Source organism: Lepisma saccharinum, chromosome 7 (assembly GCF_977018435.1).
Source record: "Lepisma saccharinum chromosome 7, izLepSacc3.1, whole genome shotgun sequence".
Classification (NCBI taxonomy): Eukaryota; Metazoa; Arthropoda; class Insecta; order Zygentoma; family Lepismatidae; genus Lepisma; species Lepisma saccharinum.
Window position 1 is genome coordinate 97,203,248 of NC_139235.1, and position 18,441 is coordinate 97,221,688.

The 18,441-nt window shown below is 39.2% G+C and overlaps 1 protein-coding gene across 1 annotated transcript; it reads right to left on the reverse strand.

The window, feature by feature from the left end:
* Positions 1–17,359: 17,359 nt before the first annotated feature.
* On the reverse strand, positions 17,360–18,124 carry LOC145990564 (protein CFDP2-like). The gene has a single exon (XM_083126257.1). It carries the CDS (start codon positions 18,122–18,124, stop codon positions 17,360–17,362), a length of 765 nt encoding a protein of 254 aa, XP_082982383.1.
* Positions 18,125–18,441: the final 317 nt, after the last annotated feature.

Sequence of the window (18,441 nt, forward strand, 5' to 3'; positions counted from 1 at the left end):
GGTGCGTCCGGACACACTACACATACGCCCCTGTTTTGTATCCATCAATACAATAAAACAGAGATCCACAGGCTGAATTTTCGCCTTGATCAGAGGGTCTGCGCACGCCTGGTGGAATAACCGCGAAAAAGATTAAGCGAAAGGCAGAAGGGCTGAAGGTTTCAGCGCGAAATGGAATAAGCTCGAAAGGAATTACAGCGAAACGGGTTAATCTCGAAGAAGACTTAGGTGGTAAGCCCATGTGGCACGAATGGGAGAGGAAAGAAGAGTTTACAGGATTCTTGTTGAGAGACCTGATGGTAAGAGACCAGTAGGAAGGCCAAGACGAAGATGGAGGGAAAACGTTGAGATGAACCTAAAGGATGGAAAATATTGGGTTGATCTTGCCCAGGAGGAGGACAGATGGAAGGCTTGTGTTGCTGCAGCCATAAACCTTCCGGTTTTATTTATTTATTTAACAGAATATTCCAAATACAGCGTTAGCAATTTTACATAGGAATGTATTAACAACAGAAAATAACAACAAAAATAATAGCATTATATAAACTTACATGTGGTTAAGGGGCTTACACACTTTTGTGCCAGATTTTGAAAAATGTGTATTTGACTTGTTAGATTATTATTGGCTGGGCAGTTTATGGAACAGTGAACGCTGGATGAGGCACAATCTCGGCTTGTGAGAAGTGAAAAGTTGAGTGCTTCTTGTTGTGCGAGATGGCATTCGAAAGGGAATTTCATACAGAAGGCAGTCAGTCACTTCTGACGTTGCCGTTCACTATTTTATGCAGGAATATATGGTCAGCCTGACGCCTAGGTCCTGTGAGGCAACTCTTTGAACACATTTTTTTTAAAGAAGGCTAGAGAGTTAGTTACTTTGAAAATTCCCTTTCCAGAGAGAAATTCCCTCCCGATCTTCCTACCCCGGGCTCTCTCAATCCCCACCACTCCAAAAGACCTTCCTCTGGGATTTCTCTTCTTGAAGAATCTTTTATAACGAGCAGGTAGTAACCCGAGCTAGAAGAAGGAAGCACTCAAAGCATGATGAGCTGAAATGATTTTTGGCAAAGTAGAAAGCGACCTCCCCTCACAAACGAAGTAACTGTACTTGGGGGTAACGTACAGTGGAGATCGTAATTCATGTCTTGTTATGGTCGAACTGGCAGGGAAAGTTCAGGGGGCGTCGGACGCACTCCCCGGAGGCCCATTCACAACCCTCACTGACCATTTTGAATGTTTTTCTGCAAAATAATTGTGAAAACACGCATAAATTTTAAATCCTGGTTCGAAGGCATTTCCAAAACATGTCGAGTGCAAACACCTCATTTACGGCCCTTCAGTCATAAGATGGGACTTGGTCAGTATAGGCTGCCAACTTGTAATCATGTAGTGGTTATAGCTGTTGCTTTGTAATCAAGTAGTGCCTCCAAGATGGCGCAGTAGTAGCGTCTTTGCCTTGTAATCATGGGGTCCCGGGTTCGATACCCAGTGGAGGCACTTTAAACTGTACGCCCAGTCCCCATTAGGCTAGCTGTGCATAAAGTGTACTTAAAGTTTCTTGTTGTAATAAAGAGGAGTCTGGTTGAACTTATGTCTCCGATCTCAACAAGAAGCTAAAATTTAACTTTCGATTTACACTATTTACCAATTGAAAGCAATAACTGGTCTTACTAGAGTGTATATAACTACTGGGTGCTTGTTTCACGTTGCCTCCCCCACATACGGCACTAATGAAAGTAATAGTATTCGTTAGTGAACTAGAGTTATGTTAAACATTTCATTAGGGTTTCATTAGAGCAAAATTAATTACAAAACCATGCCTTGTGGGTTGAGATCACGTTGCCCCCTCCCCTATAGATCAATAACGAATCTAACAGTGCAATTTATTAGTGCTTCGTTATCGTTCTAAACCACTGTTAACTATTTCGTTAGGGCAGGAGGAATTAGCTGGAAGAAAAAACTCTTTTGGTGGCCTTCCCACATGGAGCACTAACACACCAAACTACTGTTATCCATGTTATTAGTTCTTTATTAGATCAAGAGTAATTACAAAGACTGTTGGGAGCTAAGTTCTTGCTAGTGTCCCTCATAGAGCACTAAGAAATCCACTGCCATTAGCTGTGGTTCTTAGAGTTAACCTCTTGCTCTTGCTCGACCGGTCAGTGCGCCCCTGAGCAAATAGAGGCAAGAGTTTTTCATTGATTGCAATAGTGAACAAGAAGGGAGTTGAATTTGAATTGAGTTGACTTTGAGTTTTATGTTCACTTTACGGACAGTAAGGCTAATCGGGACTGGGCCTACAGTGGGATCCAAGAAGGGAGTTGAAGTTGTGCAAAGCACACGCGCCTTACTTCAGTCGAGCTATATTAGCGATATATCGCGATATTGAAAAAAATCGTATCGGCGATACATCATGATAATTTGACGATATACGTGGGTTGTAAATAAAGTAGTGGCAACACTGTCAGAAAAAGGTAGTGAGCAATGTCAGTTTGGAGCCGAGCTGATGTGTGGAGTGCCAAAAGTGTTGTTGTGTATGTAGGAGGTTGAAATGAACACCATTTTCTGTACTGCTCTAAAACATGTTTACAAAGGTAGATCAGTGATTGTGGATCAAAATCCAGGTTTGATCGTGGCAAAAATGCACAAGAATATGATCAAAACTTGCATGAAGCCTGAAGCAACAATAACTAGCCTTACCTGATGGTTGCACAATGGTGACAATATCCGGAACCCAGCATGATGCAATTTTCCTCATGTTGAGGTTGTTCTCACGGACGCATCGCAACCTCCTAAAGAAATTCACTTACACTTATCCATTATGCAACCATCAGATACGGCTAGGTATTGTTGCTATAGGCTTCATGCAAGTCTTGCTGATATTGTCGTGCAGTTTTTCCACAGGCAACCTGGATTTTGATCCGCAATCAATGTTCTACCTTTGTAAACATGTTTTAAAGCTGTACAGAAACTTTTGTTCCTTTCGACATCCTACATACACAACAGCACTCGCTGCACCAACCACTTTTGGCACTCCACACATCAGCATGGCTTCAAACTGACATTGCTCACTGCCTGATAGCACATGCACAGTGTCATTATCTTTTCCTGACAGTGTTGCCACTACTTTATTTACAACCCACGCATATCGTGTCGACGACACATCGTCACGATATTTTAGCGATATATCGCCGATATCACAATATGGAAGAAAAAAATCGTATCGTATCGTCTGTGACGATATTTTCTTGACGATATATCGCGATATCAAATTTCTGATATCTTCAATCCTGTGTTGCCGCTTTCGCAAAGTCAGGGGTGCCTTCATAGGAACTTGTGTCGCTATGAACGGCCCCCTTCCACACGTCTAAGTAACCTTACCTAGACATTCCCTCAATAACTTTTTGTTCTCTTAGAGACTATTTTTCCACTTGCGACAGTTGCAAGTGACAAACTAGCTTTGACAAATTACGTAACGATTATACAAACGGAGGCACAAAGTCACCCGCCACGATGCAGGATGGACGATGTTCTTGTTTAGTTCAATGAATTGTCGCAAGGAGGCAGGCCCGTACTCAAAGGGGAGGGCAAGGGGGCCCATGACCCTCCTTGAACTATGAAATATTTTAATGTGGACTTGTACAGTGCCTTTTTGGATCGAGTCATCCGCGGAACGGCGGCTAGCGCTGCGGGAAGTAAGATCGCATCTGCCGGCATTTAGACCCACAGCTGTACGCTGACTTGGCACTTCATTATTCAGATAGCTGGTGTCCAGTTTGAACCAGTGTTGCCACATGAAGGGAAATTTCCCTTTTGCAGGGAAATTCGGACTGAAGTTTTAGCCAAAGGAAAAAGGGAATTTCGATTAAAAACATCAGAATTTCAGGGAAATTTCAAGATTTCTGACTCTATATTATTACAGTTTGTCAAATTCCAGTTTCATATTCACATTTTTATTATTTTCTGATCCTTCTTATTTCTGCTCCCGTGAATATAAACCTGTATCTATTTATATTTCTCTTAAGTTTATTGTACGTCGCTTTTCTGTATCTTCGGATGATTGTAACGATTAGAATTAACGATTTAATGGATTCCTGAGCATGATTTAAACCTGGAACATCTGACCAGAAAGCGATGAAGCTTACATGTATGTGAAAAATTTGTGCAACATTTTCATATTCATGCGACCATGGACCAACGGAAATTTTACTACTACCACCACTGCTAATAATAATAATAATTATTATTATTATTATATTTGTTTAGGTGAAGGGAAAAATTGTCCAAAAAGGGAAATTTTGCCCCTTGGAAAGGGAAATTGTGCCCTCAGATTGTGGCAACACTGGTTTGAATGTGTTTCTGAAGTGTTAAGGTGTTAACAAGTGTTTTAGATTGTCACGCTATCCGTACAATTTGAAACAACGGATATTTATGCACGACTCTTACGTCATTACGAATTCTTGTAGGCAAGTTAAAATACGTTTTGCAGCAGAATTCCCAGATGTTCCTGTTTCACACAGATACAGTGTTCGGATACTTGTGAACAAATTTAGGTAATCAGGGTCTGTTCTTGATAAGAAGCAAAGGGTAAAACTGCGTGTGCTTAATGAGGAGAAACGTTGAAGTACGGTCAAAAATCCCTCCGGCGCCTTGCACAAGAAACAAACATTTTCACGACGTCTGCGTGGCGAGCTACCAAGCTTTCAAACCTGAAACCATACATTGGAAGAATGTAAAGAAAATATCAGGAGAGAAATTGAAGCAATTTTGGAAGAGGAACTGATACGTGTTAGTGAAAATTTCCTATAAATATGCTGTAAATGGTGGATGCAGGAGGACATCATTTCCAACACCTCGTGTAACAAGGTACGTGCTCATTTTAATTGCAACTGTCAATCTAATTGTACGAGCTTCTTTCATTACATAGCTAGCGGCTCCAGTTACGCGGATATTTGCATCCTGTTTGCCGGCAGACGCGCTCTTACTTTCCGCCGCGCTAGCCACACTTCCGCGGACGACTCGACCCACAAAGGCATCGTAGAAAGCTACAAAAAAAAAAAAAGATTAAAATTCCGATCTCCGGGAGACGTCTCAAATTCGTTTATTTTGTTATTTTTGACATTCGCACTTAACTATTATGCATTGCTAAAGATCCTTTAAGGTGGGATTTCGCTTGTTTCACGAAAATCATTTCAATTTTGCACATATCGAGTAATTATTGTTCGTTCCTTTTTTTTCGCTTGCGTTACACACAATATGGCGGGCAAATCTTGACTAGCGTTGTCTATCATCAGTGGGTATGTAGTGTTTCCGACCTTCCTAACCGAAAAATAACTGCTTCCCTAACCGAAAATAACTACTTTAGTCGGTTACGTTCGGTTAGGTTAGGTTACATTAGTTACGTTACGTTAACTTAGTTACGTTAGGTTAGGTTAACATAGTTAAACAAAAGGGTTACATTAGTTATGTAACGTTAACATAGTTGCAAATACGCGTGGTTGGAAACACTGACCGGGGTTTACGTCATGAAACGCACGCAACATCTGGTTTACGTAGTGGAAGGAAATAGAGGCAACAGCTTTTGTGCATCGGAGAGACATTAATGTCGAAAAATACATGATTTACCGGCGGAATAAATTGAACGAAGGGAGAAAACACTTCCACGACCTGTCTAAAGTGTACAGAAACTCAGTTTCGTAAGTACTTTCTCCTGTAAAATTGAAGAAATACGTTTCCCGGAGATCGGAATTTTACCAAAAAAAGAAAGAAAGATGATTTTTCCGATTCGGCAAAGAATTTTTGATTTCGTCCTTGCATGAATGAATGGATTGCTTCTGAAGAGAGGCTGGCTCCTGAAGTCTGCAGTTTGTAAGATTTGGTAATATTAGTTTCATAACCATTGATGCAAGGCTACCACACGTTTCTATTTACCCCGGACTGTTCACTCTTTCGAAACCCTATCCGACCTATTTCGAACTGCAGTCTTGATGTGAAAATGTCACATTTCTTTTGTTAACTCATATTCAGACATGTTCCTCGTTATAAGAACCATTCTTAATATGTATAATTTCATTTATAAATATATTAACAGTCCTAACGCATACCTTTGTGTGAATGTTTCTGCCCAAGGATAGTACTGTTCAATTTTAATAGCTATAATTTAATTGTTGCTATCAATGGCGGCGAATGGCCTCCAAAACTGGGAGGGGGGCGCAAGGGGCCAAAACTTGGGACCAAGGACAGTTTACTTTCCCTTGGTAGATAAGGTTTAGCATAGTGCGGGGGCAAAAGTGGCAAAAAGCTGGGGGGGGGCACTGCCCCTTCACCCCCCTAATCGCCGACACTTGTTGATATTTATTTAGTATGAATAATTGCTTATAAATTATAACCAATACACACAATTTCCATGCAAATATTAGTTTGATGTACATAATTTTCAACTTTCAAATTTACAATATTCAACTTTAAACATTTAAAAATCTTATTAACCAATGTAATGACCACTGTTCTGATTTGTTTATTTGATTATACAATTTGTGGATCTATGGGGGCGGTAGGACCTGTTAAAACATCCCCTTACGTACGACTATGCCGATGTCCTTACACCTCATTAAGCTCTAGACAAGCAGTGTAAATTATAATAATTGTGAAACAGAATAGGAGCATAAATTATGTTTTTGCACATAATCTATCTCCAAATTGGCCAAGATCGAGAATGTGGCCCTACCCCCTGTAAGCCCATAGTGTAATATTGCTCATGAATGACGGATGGAGACTCAACAGACAGGTGACTCTGGAAGGTTCTGCCATTGGCTGGGCTTCTGCGCTGGTCGAGCGAGAAGTTTAGCGTGGCAGATCCTTGCCGACTACGAGAGACTTCTGACCAAAGAGAATGGGATTACAAGAGAGACGAAAGTTCCGATACTCACAATGGAAACTATTCAGCAGCCGACGGCCAATCCGCAATGAGAAATTCAAATGAGATTGGCCAATCAGGAAGAAGTATAGAGTCTGTGCTGCCGCCACCGGCATCTCCCCCGAACTACTGCGGTTACCATAGCAACGCCGGAAGCAACGCGGCTTGCGTACAGGTAGAACCTATTCAACTTTTACGCTGCAACGCGCATTTCTATTTCGAAAAATTCGATGGCGATTTAGGCACTTTACATTAAGCTGCGTGGCTGCTAAACACAATTAGCGACATAATAAGCTTTCGAAGGAAAAAAATATGTATAATTTAAGCAAATGTACTTAGGAATTCAGGTTTCATTGTACAGGCTATTGTAATTTTAAAAGTGCAGAAATATACACGTAAATTAGAATTTATCTTGAAAAGTACACGTAAAAAAAAAAGGAAAACTTACTTATTTCGGTGTACAGCATTTACTGAAATGCGTTCGTCATTCACGAACTTTGAATGTGTATCTTGTGTTGAACGGGAGAAATATTGTACCAAAAACTCATACATGTCATGCAGGTGCGATGAAACACAAAAACAACAAGAATAAAAACCCGACGTCATATCAGTGATAATACAGCCACAGCTTTATTTTTTCCCCAGTAGGGAGCAAACAAACTATATCACCCTCATAATAGTGTTACCCTCACACAAACTAGTTCTTCAGTTTCAGTTATGTTCCTGCAATTCCCTTATCCTTATAATAATTAGGTCCTCCTCGATGGCGCAGTGGTTGCATAGTCATCTTGTAATCAAGGGGTCCCGGGTTCAAAACCCGGTGGAGGCACATAGTGGTTCGGATCACACTTTAAACTGTAGGTCCAGTCCCGATTAGCCTTCTTGTGCATAAAGTGGACTTAAAACAACAAACCAATTAAACCTTATAAACATTAACATAAATTACTGTTACTTAATGAAAATGTGCAATATATATATATATATATATATATTTTAGGTTGACATTCAATTTGTAGGGGGTGTCCCCCCTTCCTGATGACCATGCACATATTTAACTCCATGATGATTGGATCATTTCTAAAAACCTTGTGTACTTGTTTTGTTCAAATATGAGGGAAAGTTTTTGCCAAACAAAATATGAATGCATTAAAAACTACACATTAAGAAAATTCAAACCTTTACCTGACACATTACTTACTGGAAATGTGTAAATAGCTCAACCAATGAATAATTTCATATCTCCCAAATAAATTGTGCCAGAATTACATTAAAAAGGATAATCTGGGCTTCCCCAATGATGTAGTGGTAATACTGTTGACTTGTAATGATGAGTCATGGGTGGAGGCTCAATGCAGTGGTTTAAACTTTAAACTCTAGGTTGTCAAAATTGACCTCTTAAACCTCGAATTTTGACAAAAAATAATCTGGTCTTACTTAGGACCAGTGCTTTTTTTTCTGGGAAGAAAGGCTCCAGTACTCTCAAAGTAAATTTCTTATTGTGTTCATCATAAGAACTTTCCAGAATACAAAAAAAAAATATATTAGTTTTAATTTTCACCTACATAAAGACAATGGTATGGCGTACCTTTACATACCACCAGAAAAAAAGTACTGCCTGGATTTAGCACACATAGCATGTAAATATTCCAATCTAACATGCTTTTTCCTGTGACATATAGCAGGAGGCAAATCTAAACTAGTGGTGTATTCTGAAAATTTGACCTGGTTTACTTCAATAATTTTTACTTATTGTGTACGTTTATTATTTAATTAGATATAATAGAAATAAAACATCAATGCAGGCATGCAAGTAAAACCAATATCGAATTACGACAATTTCCACATATGTGAAAAAAAGATGGATTAGCAGCGTAAACCAGATAACAGGGATGAATGCACCACTGATGTAAACTCAATGAAAGGGGGGGAAAGCATCAGTCATCATCATCCACAGAAAAAATCAAAAATCAATTCAATTAAAAAGAAATACCATTCATCAGAACTTGCATGTTCACATCTTCACTGAAGAAAGTAAAAAATGCAAGAATTCAATTATCTTCACCCACACTATGTGATCAGTTAATTCCATCAGATCCTTCTTATGATAAATTATTTTCCAGCAAGAAGTAAATGTAATAATCAAATTTTCATTATCGTTTATGTGGGTGTACGTCACGGACACTGCCGGCTTATAATGAATACACTGATTTTTAATGGAATCGTTACAAGCTGGCAGTGTCCATGACGTACATGTTAAGTGTTGAACATGAGGAAGAAATTATTTTCATCAAAATTTGAATGAAACTTAACTCAGGTAAATATGATATAATATATATATATATTATCTGATGATAAATTGATCACATAACCATTGCTACATTAAAGAGTAGCATTTTTCATTGATTTGGCCCACTTCTGCAGAATATTCAACATCTAAGAAATAGCAGAAGACCCTTGACAGGCAAACCAACAATACTATTGCTTTTTCTTACAACCACTGGAAGTCTTTTGTGGAGAAATGCAGTAACAATAGGCAAGCAAACAAAAGGATAATATAAACAAAGACGGATACTCAAAATTTCATGATTGTCTCTAATTCATCATAACAGTACAGAAATATGTAATAAAAATATATAAATTACATATGAGTAACTGTTTCTCTTTGTAAAGATAACAAAAGTGCCACAAACAAAACCTCACCTAATTTTGTAATTTGTGATCAAATGAAGATTGATATGACATTTTAACCTATAGCCTATGATTGTTATGATATATGAACCTATACTTATATTGGATTGATAAACATTGTTCAGTGCTAATTGCTATATCAGCTGAAACCAATAAACTATCAATAATCTGTCCCTTCTATTTTGGGCAACTTCTCTGACATGAATGGATATGCAAGGAAACACCCATGCCCTGACCCAGACTTGAACCGGAACCTCTGGTTATGAGATCATTCCATGTGTTTGGACACAGAGATAGGACTAATAATATTCTAAAAAAACAATGATTGTTCAGTGAAACACTTACTAACATGTATCTACACTGTGTAGCAGCATTTTTTTATTACGAGCCCAAATGCAAAAATTAATGGGTCTTGCACACAAACAAATGTGCCACGGAAAACTGGAAATACTTTAATAATAATAATAATAATGTAATAGTTGACTTGCACACTCATGCAGATCATTGTCACTATATTTTTAATGCAAAAAAATAACACATGGGTTTATTTCACAATGTACGCTTCTAAAAAGACTGAATTGCAGTGAATATGTCTTGGTTATTAAATTAAAAAGAAGCAAGAATTCCCTGAAAACTTTTGGGACTATAGAACAGAGCAAACATTTCTATAGTTGTCTTGCAACTTACCATCAGGTAGGGAATCTATACCCCAAGCTCCATCAAAGTACGAGAACAGGTTGTCAAAACAAGAACTTTATTTTAATTTTCATGAAATTTCCTTCATAACGCTGACACTATTCATTGTAGAGTACATATACCCTTGTTTTTCAAGTACCAATCTGAAATACTCTTCTTATCTCCCCTTATTCAATAAAGATACATTAAATCTAATAAAGGAAAGGGGAAAAAAGAGACCTGCAAAATAAGCAATTCCTCACAGTATATCACTTTCTCTCATATACAGGGTCCGGCATAATGAATAGTAGGATATAAAAAGGCCAGAACGTCGAAACAAATCGAATAATTTATTGAAACACACATTGAAAACAAAGAATAATAGATGCCATTACATACCATATATGCCGTTTTACTTGGTTTTGAAGATAACGCCAGACAGATGGTCGCCATCACGTTCAGCGCATTCTTCCAGGCGGCGAACGAAAGCTCGCAACACCCGCTCCAGCATGTCCAATGGCATTGCCTTCAAAGCTGTACGTATCCTTGCCTTCAGTTCAGCCACGGTATGAGAACGTGTAGCGTACACTTGACTTTTCAGGTAGCCCCACAAGAAGAAGTCAGGGGCATTCAAATCGGGCGACCGTGATGGCCAATGAATGTCCCCAAATCGGGAAATCAATCGACGAGGAAAATGAAGCCGCAAGACAGTCATGGACCGGCGGGCCGTGTGGGCTGTTGCCCCGTCCTGTTGGAACCATATGTCTCTGTTCACCCTTGGAAGGAGAAAGTCACGTAACATTTGGACATAGCGATCGCTATTAACCGTTACCGCACGTCCATGAAGATCCTCAAGAAAATATGGACCGATGATGCCAAGCGATGCCACACCGCACCACACCGTCACACATTCACTGTGCAGGGGTTGCTCATGCAGTCAACGAGGATTAAATAGCGCCCAGTATCTGTAATTCTGTTTATTGACACCACCGTGCAGATCAAAATGAGTCTCATCCGACATCAGTATGTTGTTTCGCATCTGCGGTTCGGCTGCTAAAAGTTCCAAGCAACGCAACGCAAAGGTTCGTCGGGCATGTTTATCTTGTTCGGTTAGTTTCTGTGCGACCTGCATTTTGTAGGGGTGGAAGTGGAGGTCTTCATGGATGATGCGCCACAGGGAACGATCTGATATTCCTAGCGCAAGGCATGCCTGGCAGCAGAACGCCGAGGACTTCGGATCAGTGCTTGACGGGCCTCCTCCACTCGCTCCTGGGTCCGTTGTGTCTTTGGTCGCCCCGGGCTTTTCTTTTTTGCACACGATGCAGTAGTCCTGAATTGTTGCGGCCACCGTACAATCGTCCTATGATCCGGGACGTTCTGATGTCGGCCCACATGGAAATGGCGACGAAAGAACCGATGCACGGTGACTGGAGACTCGTTATTTTTTAAATACGCCTCAACGGCGAATGCTCGATGTTCCGAACTCCACAAGGCCATACTTACAAATGGCAGTCCTTCCTCAATGCAGCGCGGACACACGTCGTTGCACAGGCGCAACAGCGACGCCGTACTACGTGACTCAAATCAGGCTATTCATTCCGCCGGACCCTGTATATACACACACACACAAATGAGCAAATGACCACAACAAGAATTGAACTTTTGAAGAATCAAAGCACTCACCAATTACTTTTATCTTGGCGTAAACTATATAACACGAAAATATTTCAAGATCAGAAGATTTTGGAGCATGGAAACACATATTTACGCGTTTATGGTTGAGCTATTAGAATATATTCCACAACAGGACATCTTTGCACAGTGGGGCAGTAAAATTAATATCTTATGAGTTTTTACTTCATTTCACACTTGTCACTTAATCTGAGCTGAAACCACTTTCACATTATGTATAGACACTGCACAGTATTTCTCCGCATTGCACACTTCCAGGACTGGTCTTACAACAGCATCCAACCAATGGGAACATCTGTAAAAGAAAGAAGAAAAGTTAAGATTACTTTCACTCATAATTGATAGTTGTACACACATGTAATGAAAATCACAAATACACCCTAACTAGGTGATCTAAACACACACACACACACCCATGTGCATATGGAATTCAAGATCTGAAGAAATTGGAATTTGTAAAATTTAAAGTTTGTTCACATGATGCTTATTCTTTATGTTGGAGTACGAAACTACTTACCGTAATAAGTTCCTGTAGCATTGTCTAACATATGGAAGGTGTTTTCTGTCATGTCTGAATGTATCATAGCGGAAATTATTTTTTTTAACTATGTTTGCCTAACCTAACCTTACATAATGTTTCTTGGGGATGGAACAAATTTTAACTATGTTTGCCTAACCTAACGTTACGTAATGTTTCTTGGTAATATTCATTCCATCCTCAAGAAACACTACATAAGGTTAGGTTAGGTTTAGTTAGGCATAGTTAAACAAAAATAACAATTTCCGCAATGATACATTCACATATGACAGAAAACACCTTCCAGATGTTAGACAATGCTAAGGAACTTCTTACGGTAAGTACTTTCTTGTGTAAAAATGAAGTAATCTGTTTGAACTACAGTAAATTAGTACCAAAAATGGTTGCTCGCACGAGAGAAAATGCATTCCGGTGTAATATTGATATGTGTCAATAACTAAAGAGTGTATGCATCAGTGTAACAGGCCACGTTTTAGATAATGTGCATGCACACTTCAAAACCTGGTGAAAATAGCTCAAAAGCTAGCTTCATTGTGACATAGGTGTGTGTGTGTGTACACACACTCTTTCTTTCAATGTGTTTTCTTCATTTCTTCATTGAGAAATTGCTTTTCAGTACTGCTTTACAAACATATTGTATTGTGGAAGCATTTACTGATGAAGCAGAAAAACCTATATTCGAGTTTTACAGACTGAGCTTCTAGAGTGTTGAACTCACAATTTTGCCTCCAAAGGTGGTTGGTATCTTAAAAGTACTCCTAAACGTCTCCTTAACAAAAAAATAAAAAAAAAACATAAATTGAACGGTGACTCCAAATCAAATCACCGGATATCCGTTCTTTTTGCCTGCGTCGAGCTTCAGCCAACATGTTTCGCAGGTCAAAAGTGTGAAATTAAGTGAAAATAGAGGGTGGACCAAAGTATCATGCATCAGAGTTATGAATGTCTACAATCATATACGCACACCCATACGTAATAATATATATTTATTTTTGGCACACTATTAACAAACTAATAATTTTCTAACTACATTTTCTTAATGTGAGTTAAGATTTATTGTACATACCTGTCTGCATTCTTCGGAATTCTGAGAAACGAAAGCTTCACATTGTGTTGGTTTCTCCCGCAAATCAGACGAACTCGTAATTCGCTCGTACGAGGCACAGTGGGCTTTAAAATGCACTTCAACTGTTGCTAGTGGGCTAAAGAACACAGCCAGAAAGCATCAAAACAACACGCCAAACACGGAACACGAACAAAAATCAGCGTCCGACCGACGCGAACGAACATAGTCAGTCGGTTACCCATCAATTTCAAATTCAAACCTGAGCACAGCGCAACGCCACCTTCAGTTGTCAACAGTGGAGCGCTACGTTAGTTGGGGGAGATGAACGAGATGCCGCTAGTGTCGCTGAGATCCCCACTTCCCCTCACTTCCCCTCCTAGCAGACGACGTGCGATTTCCACATTTGGGCGGACTTTCATCTCTCATATAATCCCATTCTCTTTGCTTCTGACGTACTGGACACTGGCTGGACAGGCTGAGTATATTGCATTACAGTCTATCGCCCTTTATAGGCCCTCATGGCCGGGTGTAATTTACCTAAAGTCTATTGATTTATTTTGAGTTCTTAAAAGTGCTAGAAAAGGAAATTGTTTTAGTTTAGATTTTTTTAGGTGGATTGCTCCGGGTCATGTTGGCTGTGGGAGGGGGGGGGTTTGGGCTGGGTTGCGATTTGCTCTGACTCGTGTAGCCTTTACTTACTGACTGCTGACTATCAAATGGGACAAATTAAACTAGGTTAACTGGGAGATAATCCATAGACATTTCTGTTGAATTAATTGTATTTGGAAAGTATAAGTACTAATATGTTTTGTAATAAATATTGGGTTAACGAATATTAAGTTCCAATTGTATACTTTAAGTACCTAATATATGATCATCCACTGCGCCGATAAGACAATCCTCGTCTCACTTCTTTGGTATTAAAGGGGAAACAAGAGACGTAGAGGATTATACCCCACACCCCCTAAGTGTGCCTTCATGACACGGTTCTATGTTGCACGTGGAACTTTCACTTACCATATGGCTTTGATTTCCTTTTAGTGTACAATCGTTGATTTATTTAACAAAATTTGAGAGTTTATGATTCTCGTATATTCATGATACTACTCGAGATTGGTTCGTAGACATTTAACTTATTCAGTGAGTGTCTAATGTTTTATAATTGTGGCAAATGTATCTAGATACTGCCGTTTGGAATATCAATGTTCTTTACTTTCACAGCCCGTTACACTTCTGACGAATCTTGACTCTTTGAAAATGTTCTGACGAATCGAGGGAAATTGCGTTTCCATAAGGGAATTTTTCCTTAGATAAAGGGAAATTTTCTCTATCTAAGAGGGAATTTGTTGGAAATTGAGTTGCCACCACTGAACAGCCAGTCAGCCAGTCAGCTATGTACCTTGCTAACGGCTACGAGCCAGCGCTTGACAGGACGAGGTTACCTCGTATGTCCCGAGCAATTTGCTGCTGAAGTAATGGGTAAAGTATCGTGTATTTTCCGTTTCGATACGTCGAATATACATAAAACGTTCAAATGCTTATCAATATACGTGTTTATTTCATTCCTAAAATTGCAGAATTTGTGTGTAGATCGCGTAACATGTTCCGCGCCCCTTTCCATGGCTAAATCAAACTATTCTTCTTCCTCTTATTTTGCTCTACAGCCCTTGGTGGGCTCTGGCATCCCAAACAATCTTCCTCCACCTCGTTCTGTCTTGAGCTACATTTTTCCAATTACGTATATTCATCCTTCTCAAATCTTCCTCAACCGCATCGATCCATCTTCCCCTCGGTCTTCCTTTGGCCTTGTTCCCCACAATTTCTGATTGAATACCAGGCGTGGTAGCCTATCCTCTTCCATTCTCATCAGATGTCCTGCCCATCTTAAGCGTTGAGATTTTATATATCTCACCACATGTTCATATTGAATAAATTCTTCTAACTCCATATTATTCCTAATTCTATAGGATCCAGCTTCATTCCTAACGGGGCCAAAGATCTTACGTAATATCTTCCTTTCAAAACACATTACCTTGCTTTCTGCTTTAGATGTAAATTTCCAAGATTCTGCACCATATGCTATAACTGGTCTAATAAGTGTCCTATACAGTCTTAATTTTGTGTTCCTAGAGAGGTTTTTTGACTTAAATAATTCTATATGTGCATAATACTGTCTATTTCCAGCCTGTATCCTTTGGTTAACAATCTCTTCTTCTTCTATGTTGTTATGTAGAAGAACTCCAAGGTAAGTAAAAGTGGGTACTCCCTCAAAGTGATATGTACCTACATTCAAAGCCAGATAGTTTCGTCTGGCTGGCGATCTGGACATTCTCATATATATATATATATATATATATATATATCTTGTTTTAGTTTTATTAATTAATAGTCCTATTTCTCTGGATTTACTATCAATTTTTAAAAAAGTGCTTTTAAGATCTGCAAGTGTCCTTGATATTATCACAATATCGTCAGCATAAGCAAGTATCTGTGTTGTTTTGTAGAATAAACTCCCTCTTTTTTGCAGTGGACTGATAATATCATGTAGTACAATAATGAAAATTAGGGTGGACAGAGCATCCCCTTGTCTCACTCCTGTTTCTATGTTAATGGTTGGCGAGACTTCTCCCCCTGCACCATGACTCCCGCTGTTGTATTTTCCAAGGTTACCTTTATCAATCTTATTAATTTATCTGGAAATCCTACTTTCTTGAATACTTTCATGATCCCAGCTCTGTGTAAGCTATCAAATGCTCGTTGATAGTCTATAAATAAAAAGTGTAGATCTATATTTTGCTCATAGAATTTTTCCATGATTTGAGATATGGTGAAGATGTGATCTATGGTAGATCTATTTGGACGGAATCCACATTGATATTCCCCTGGGATTTCTTCTGCCTGCTTAGATGCTCTCATATATAGGATATTGGAAAATATTTTGTATCCAATATTTAATAGTGTTATCCCTTGTAGTTGCCACAATTCCTTTTATCACCCTTTTTATGGATGGGGAAGATAACTCCATATTTCCAACTACATGGTATTTTCTCTTGATCCCATATCATGCAAACTAGCTCATGAACTTTCTTCCAAAGTGTTTCTCCACCCTTTTTAAATATCTCCGCAGGGAGCAAATCTTCTCCAGGTGCTTTATTATTATTTAATTTTAATATTGCACACTTTACTTCTTCAAACGATGGTCTTTGTACCTCACATTCTGTAACTTGGGTTTGATCTTCATCTGCATTATCTGTTATATTAAATTTAGATTTATAGAGCTCCTGAAAATATTAGACATTTGGCTTGATCCGTAATAAGCTTCCCATTTTTGTCTTTACATAGGTTTAACCTTGGTTGATATCCAGTACTAAGATTTCTAACAGCTTTGTACATTTGTCTTATATTACCCTCTGTCTGATGTTCCTCTATATTCCTTACTCGCTCCTCCATCCAATATGTCTTTTTCCTCCTACAGATTTTAGTTGCTTCCTTCCTAGAATCTTTATATGCATTCATCGATGCTCTTCTTTCTCTTTGAATCATCTTTTCCCGTAACTCATTTTTCTTCCCTATTAGTACTCTACACTCTTCATCATACCAATCTTTTCTGTTAGATCTCTTCCTTTGCCCTAATATCTCTTCTGATGTTTCAGTCAGAGTTTTCTTCATATCATTCCATATTTCCTCAATTTTCATTCTCATCACTTAATTGTTGGTGTATTTGTTCCTGAAAAGCTCTCTTATCGCTGTCTTTCTTTAACTTTTCTATATCCCAACCAGTTCTCCTTTATCCCTTGATTTTGCCTATATTAGACAATCGTTGCCACAATATAGATTTGACTAGGAAGTGATCACTGTCACAATTGGCCCCTCTGCGTGTTTTAACGTCTATAACAGGTGTGGCATATCTGCTGTTCACCAGAACATGATCTATCTGGTTTGTGTATGTTCCGCCGGGAGCTGTCCAGGTGCCTTTATGAATATCTTTCCTGGGGAATTGGGTACTTTTTGCAAGCATTTTATTTTGTATACAGTACTGTATTAATCTCCAACCATTCTCACTGGTGACTGAATGTAAAGAATTCTTTCCTGCCACTTCTTTGACTTCAGATTCTCTTCCAATTTTTGCATTGAAGTCACCCATGACAAGTAGTATATCATGTCTACTTGTACTTTCATTTAACAAGTCCAACTCGTCATAAATTTTTTCCTTGTCCAGTTCTTCTGCATCCTCGTTAGGTGCGTAAGCAGAGATGATGGAGATGTTATAGAACTTGCCTTTAAGTCTAATTTTACACAGTCTGTCATTTACTGGTATAAATTCCATTAGTGATTTCCTAGCTTCTCTACTTATTATAAAGCCTGTACCCCTGTGTCCTCTGGTTTCAGCACCACTGTACAAAACTGTACAGTTTCCCTTGTCTATCTGACCACTCCCAGGCCATCTTATTTCTTGCAGTGCCAGAACATGCAACTTATATTTTATAAATTCATCAACAATTTCTGGCAGCTTACCAGCTTGTAGCATTGTTTGCACATTCCATGTCCCCATCCTGAGATCATTTACCTTAACTCGTAGCCGTGTTCGTCTTCTGGTTTCCTTCCATATCCGAGGCTCATTGTTTGGTCTCTAAACAGCGGATATTTTCCGAGGATTGGGTCGTCAGCCCGATGCCTCAACACCCAACCTGGAGGACCAGGATTTGTATTGGGTTTACTCCCTTAGAGAGATTGGCTTCACCACGCCTTACAGAGCTCTCTCTACCCATGGTTTTCTTTCAGGGTTTTCCTTCCCTTAGCCTTTGAGTTAATCCCTACCCGCAAGGCAGCGGGGGCAGCACCTATTTAATGGCGGTGCTTACTCGCCAT

Coding starts and splice junctions, on each gene's coding strand:
- LOC145990564 (XM_083126257.1), bottom strand. CDS start 18,124: ATGGGGACATGGAATGTGCAAACAATGCTACAAGCTGGTAAGCTGCCA.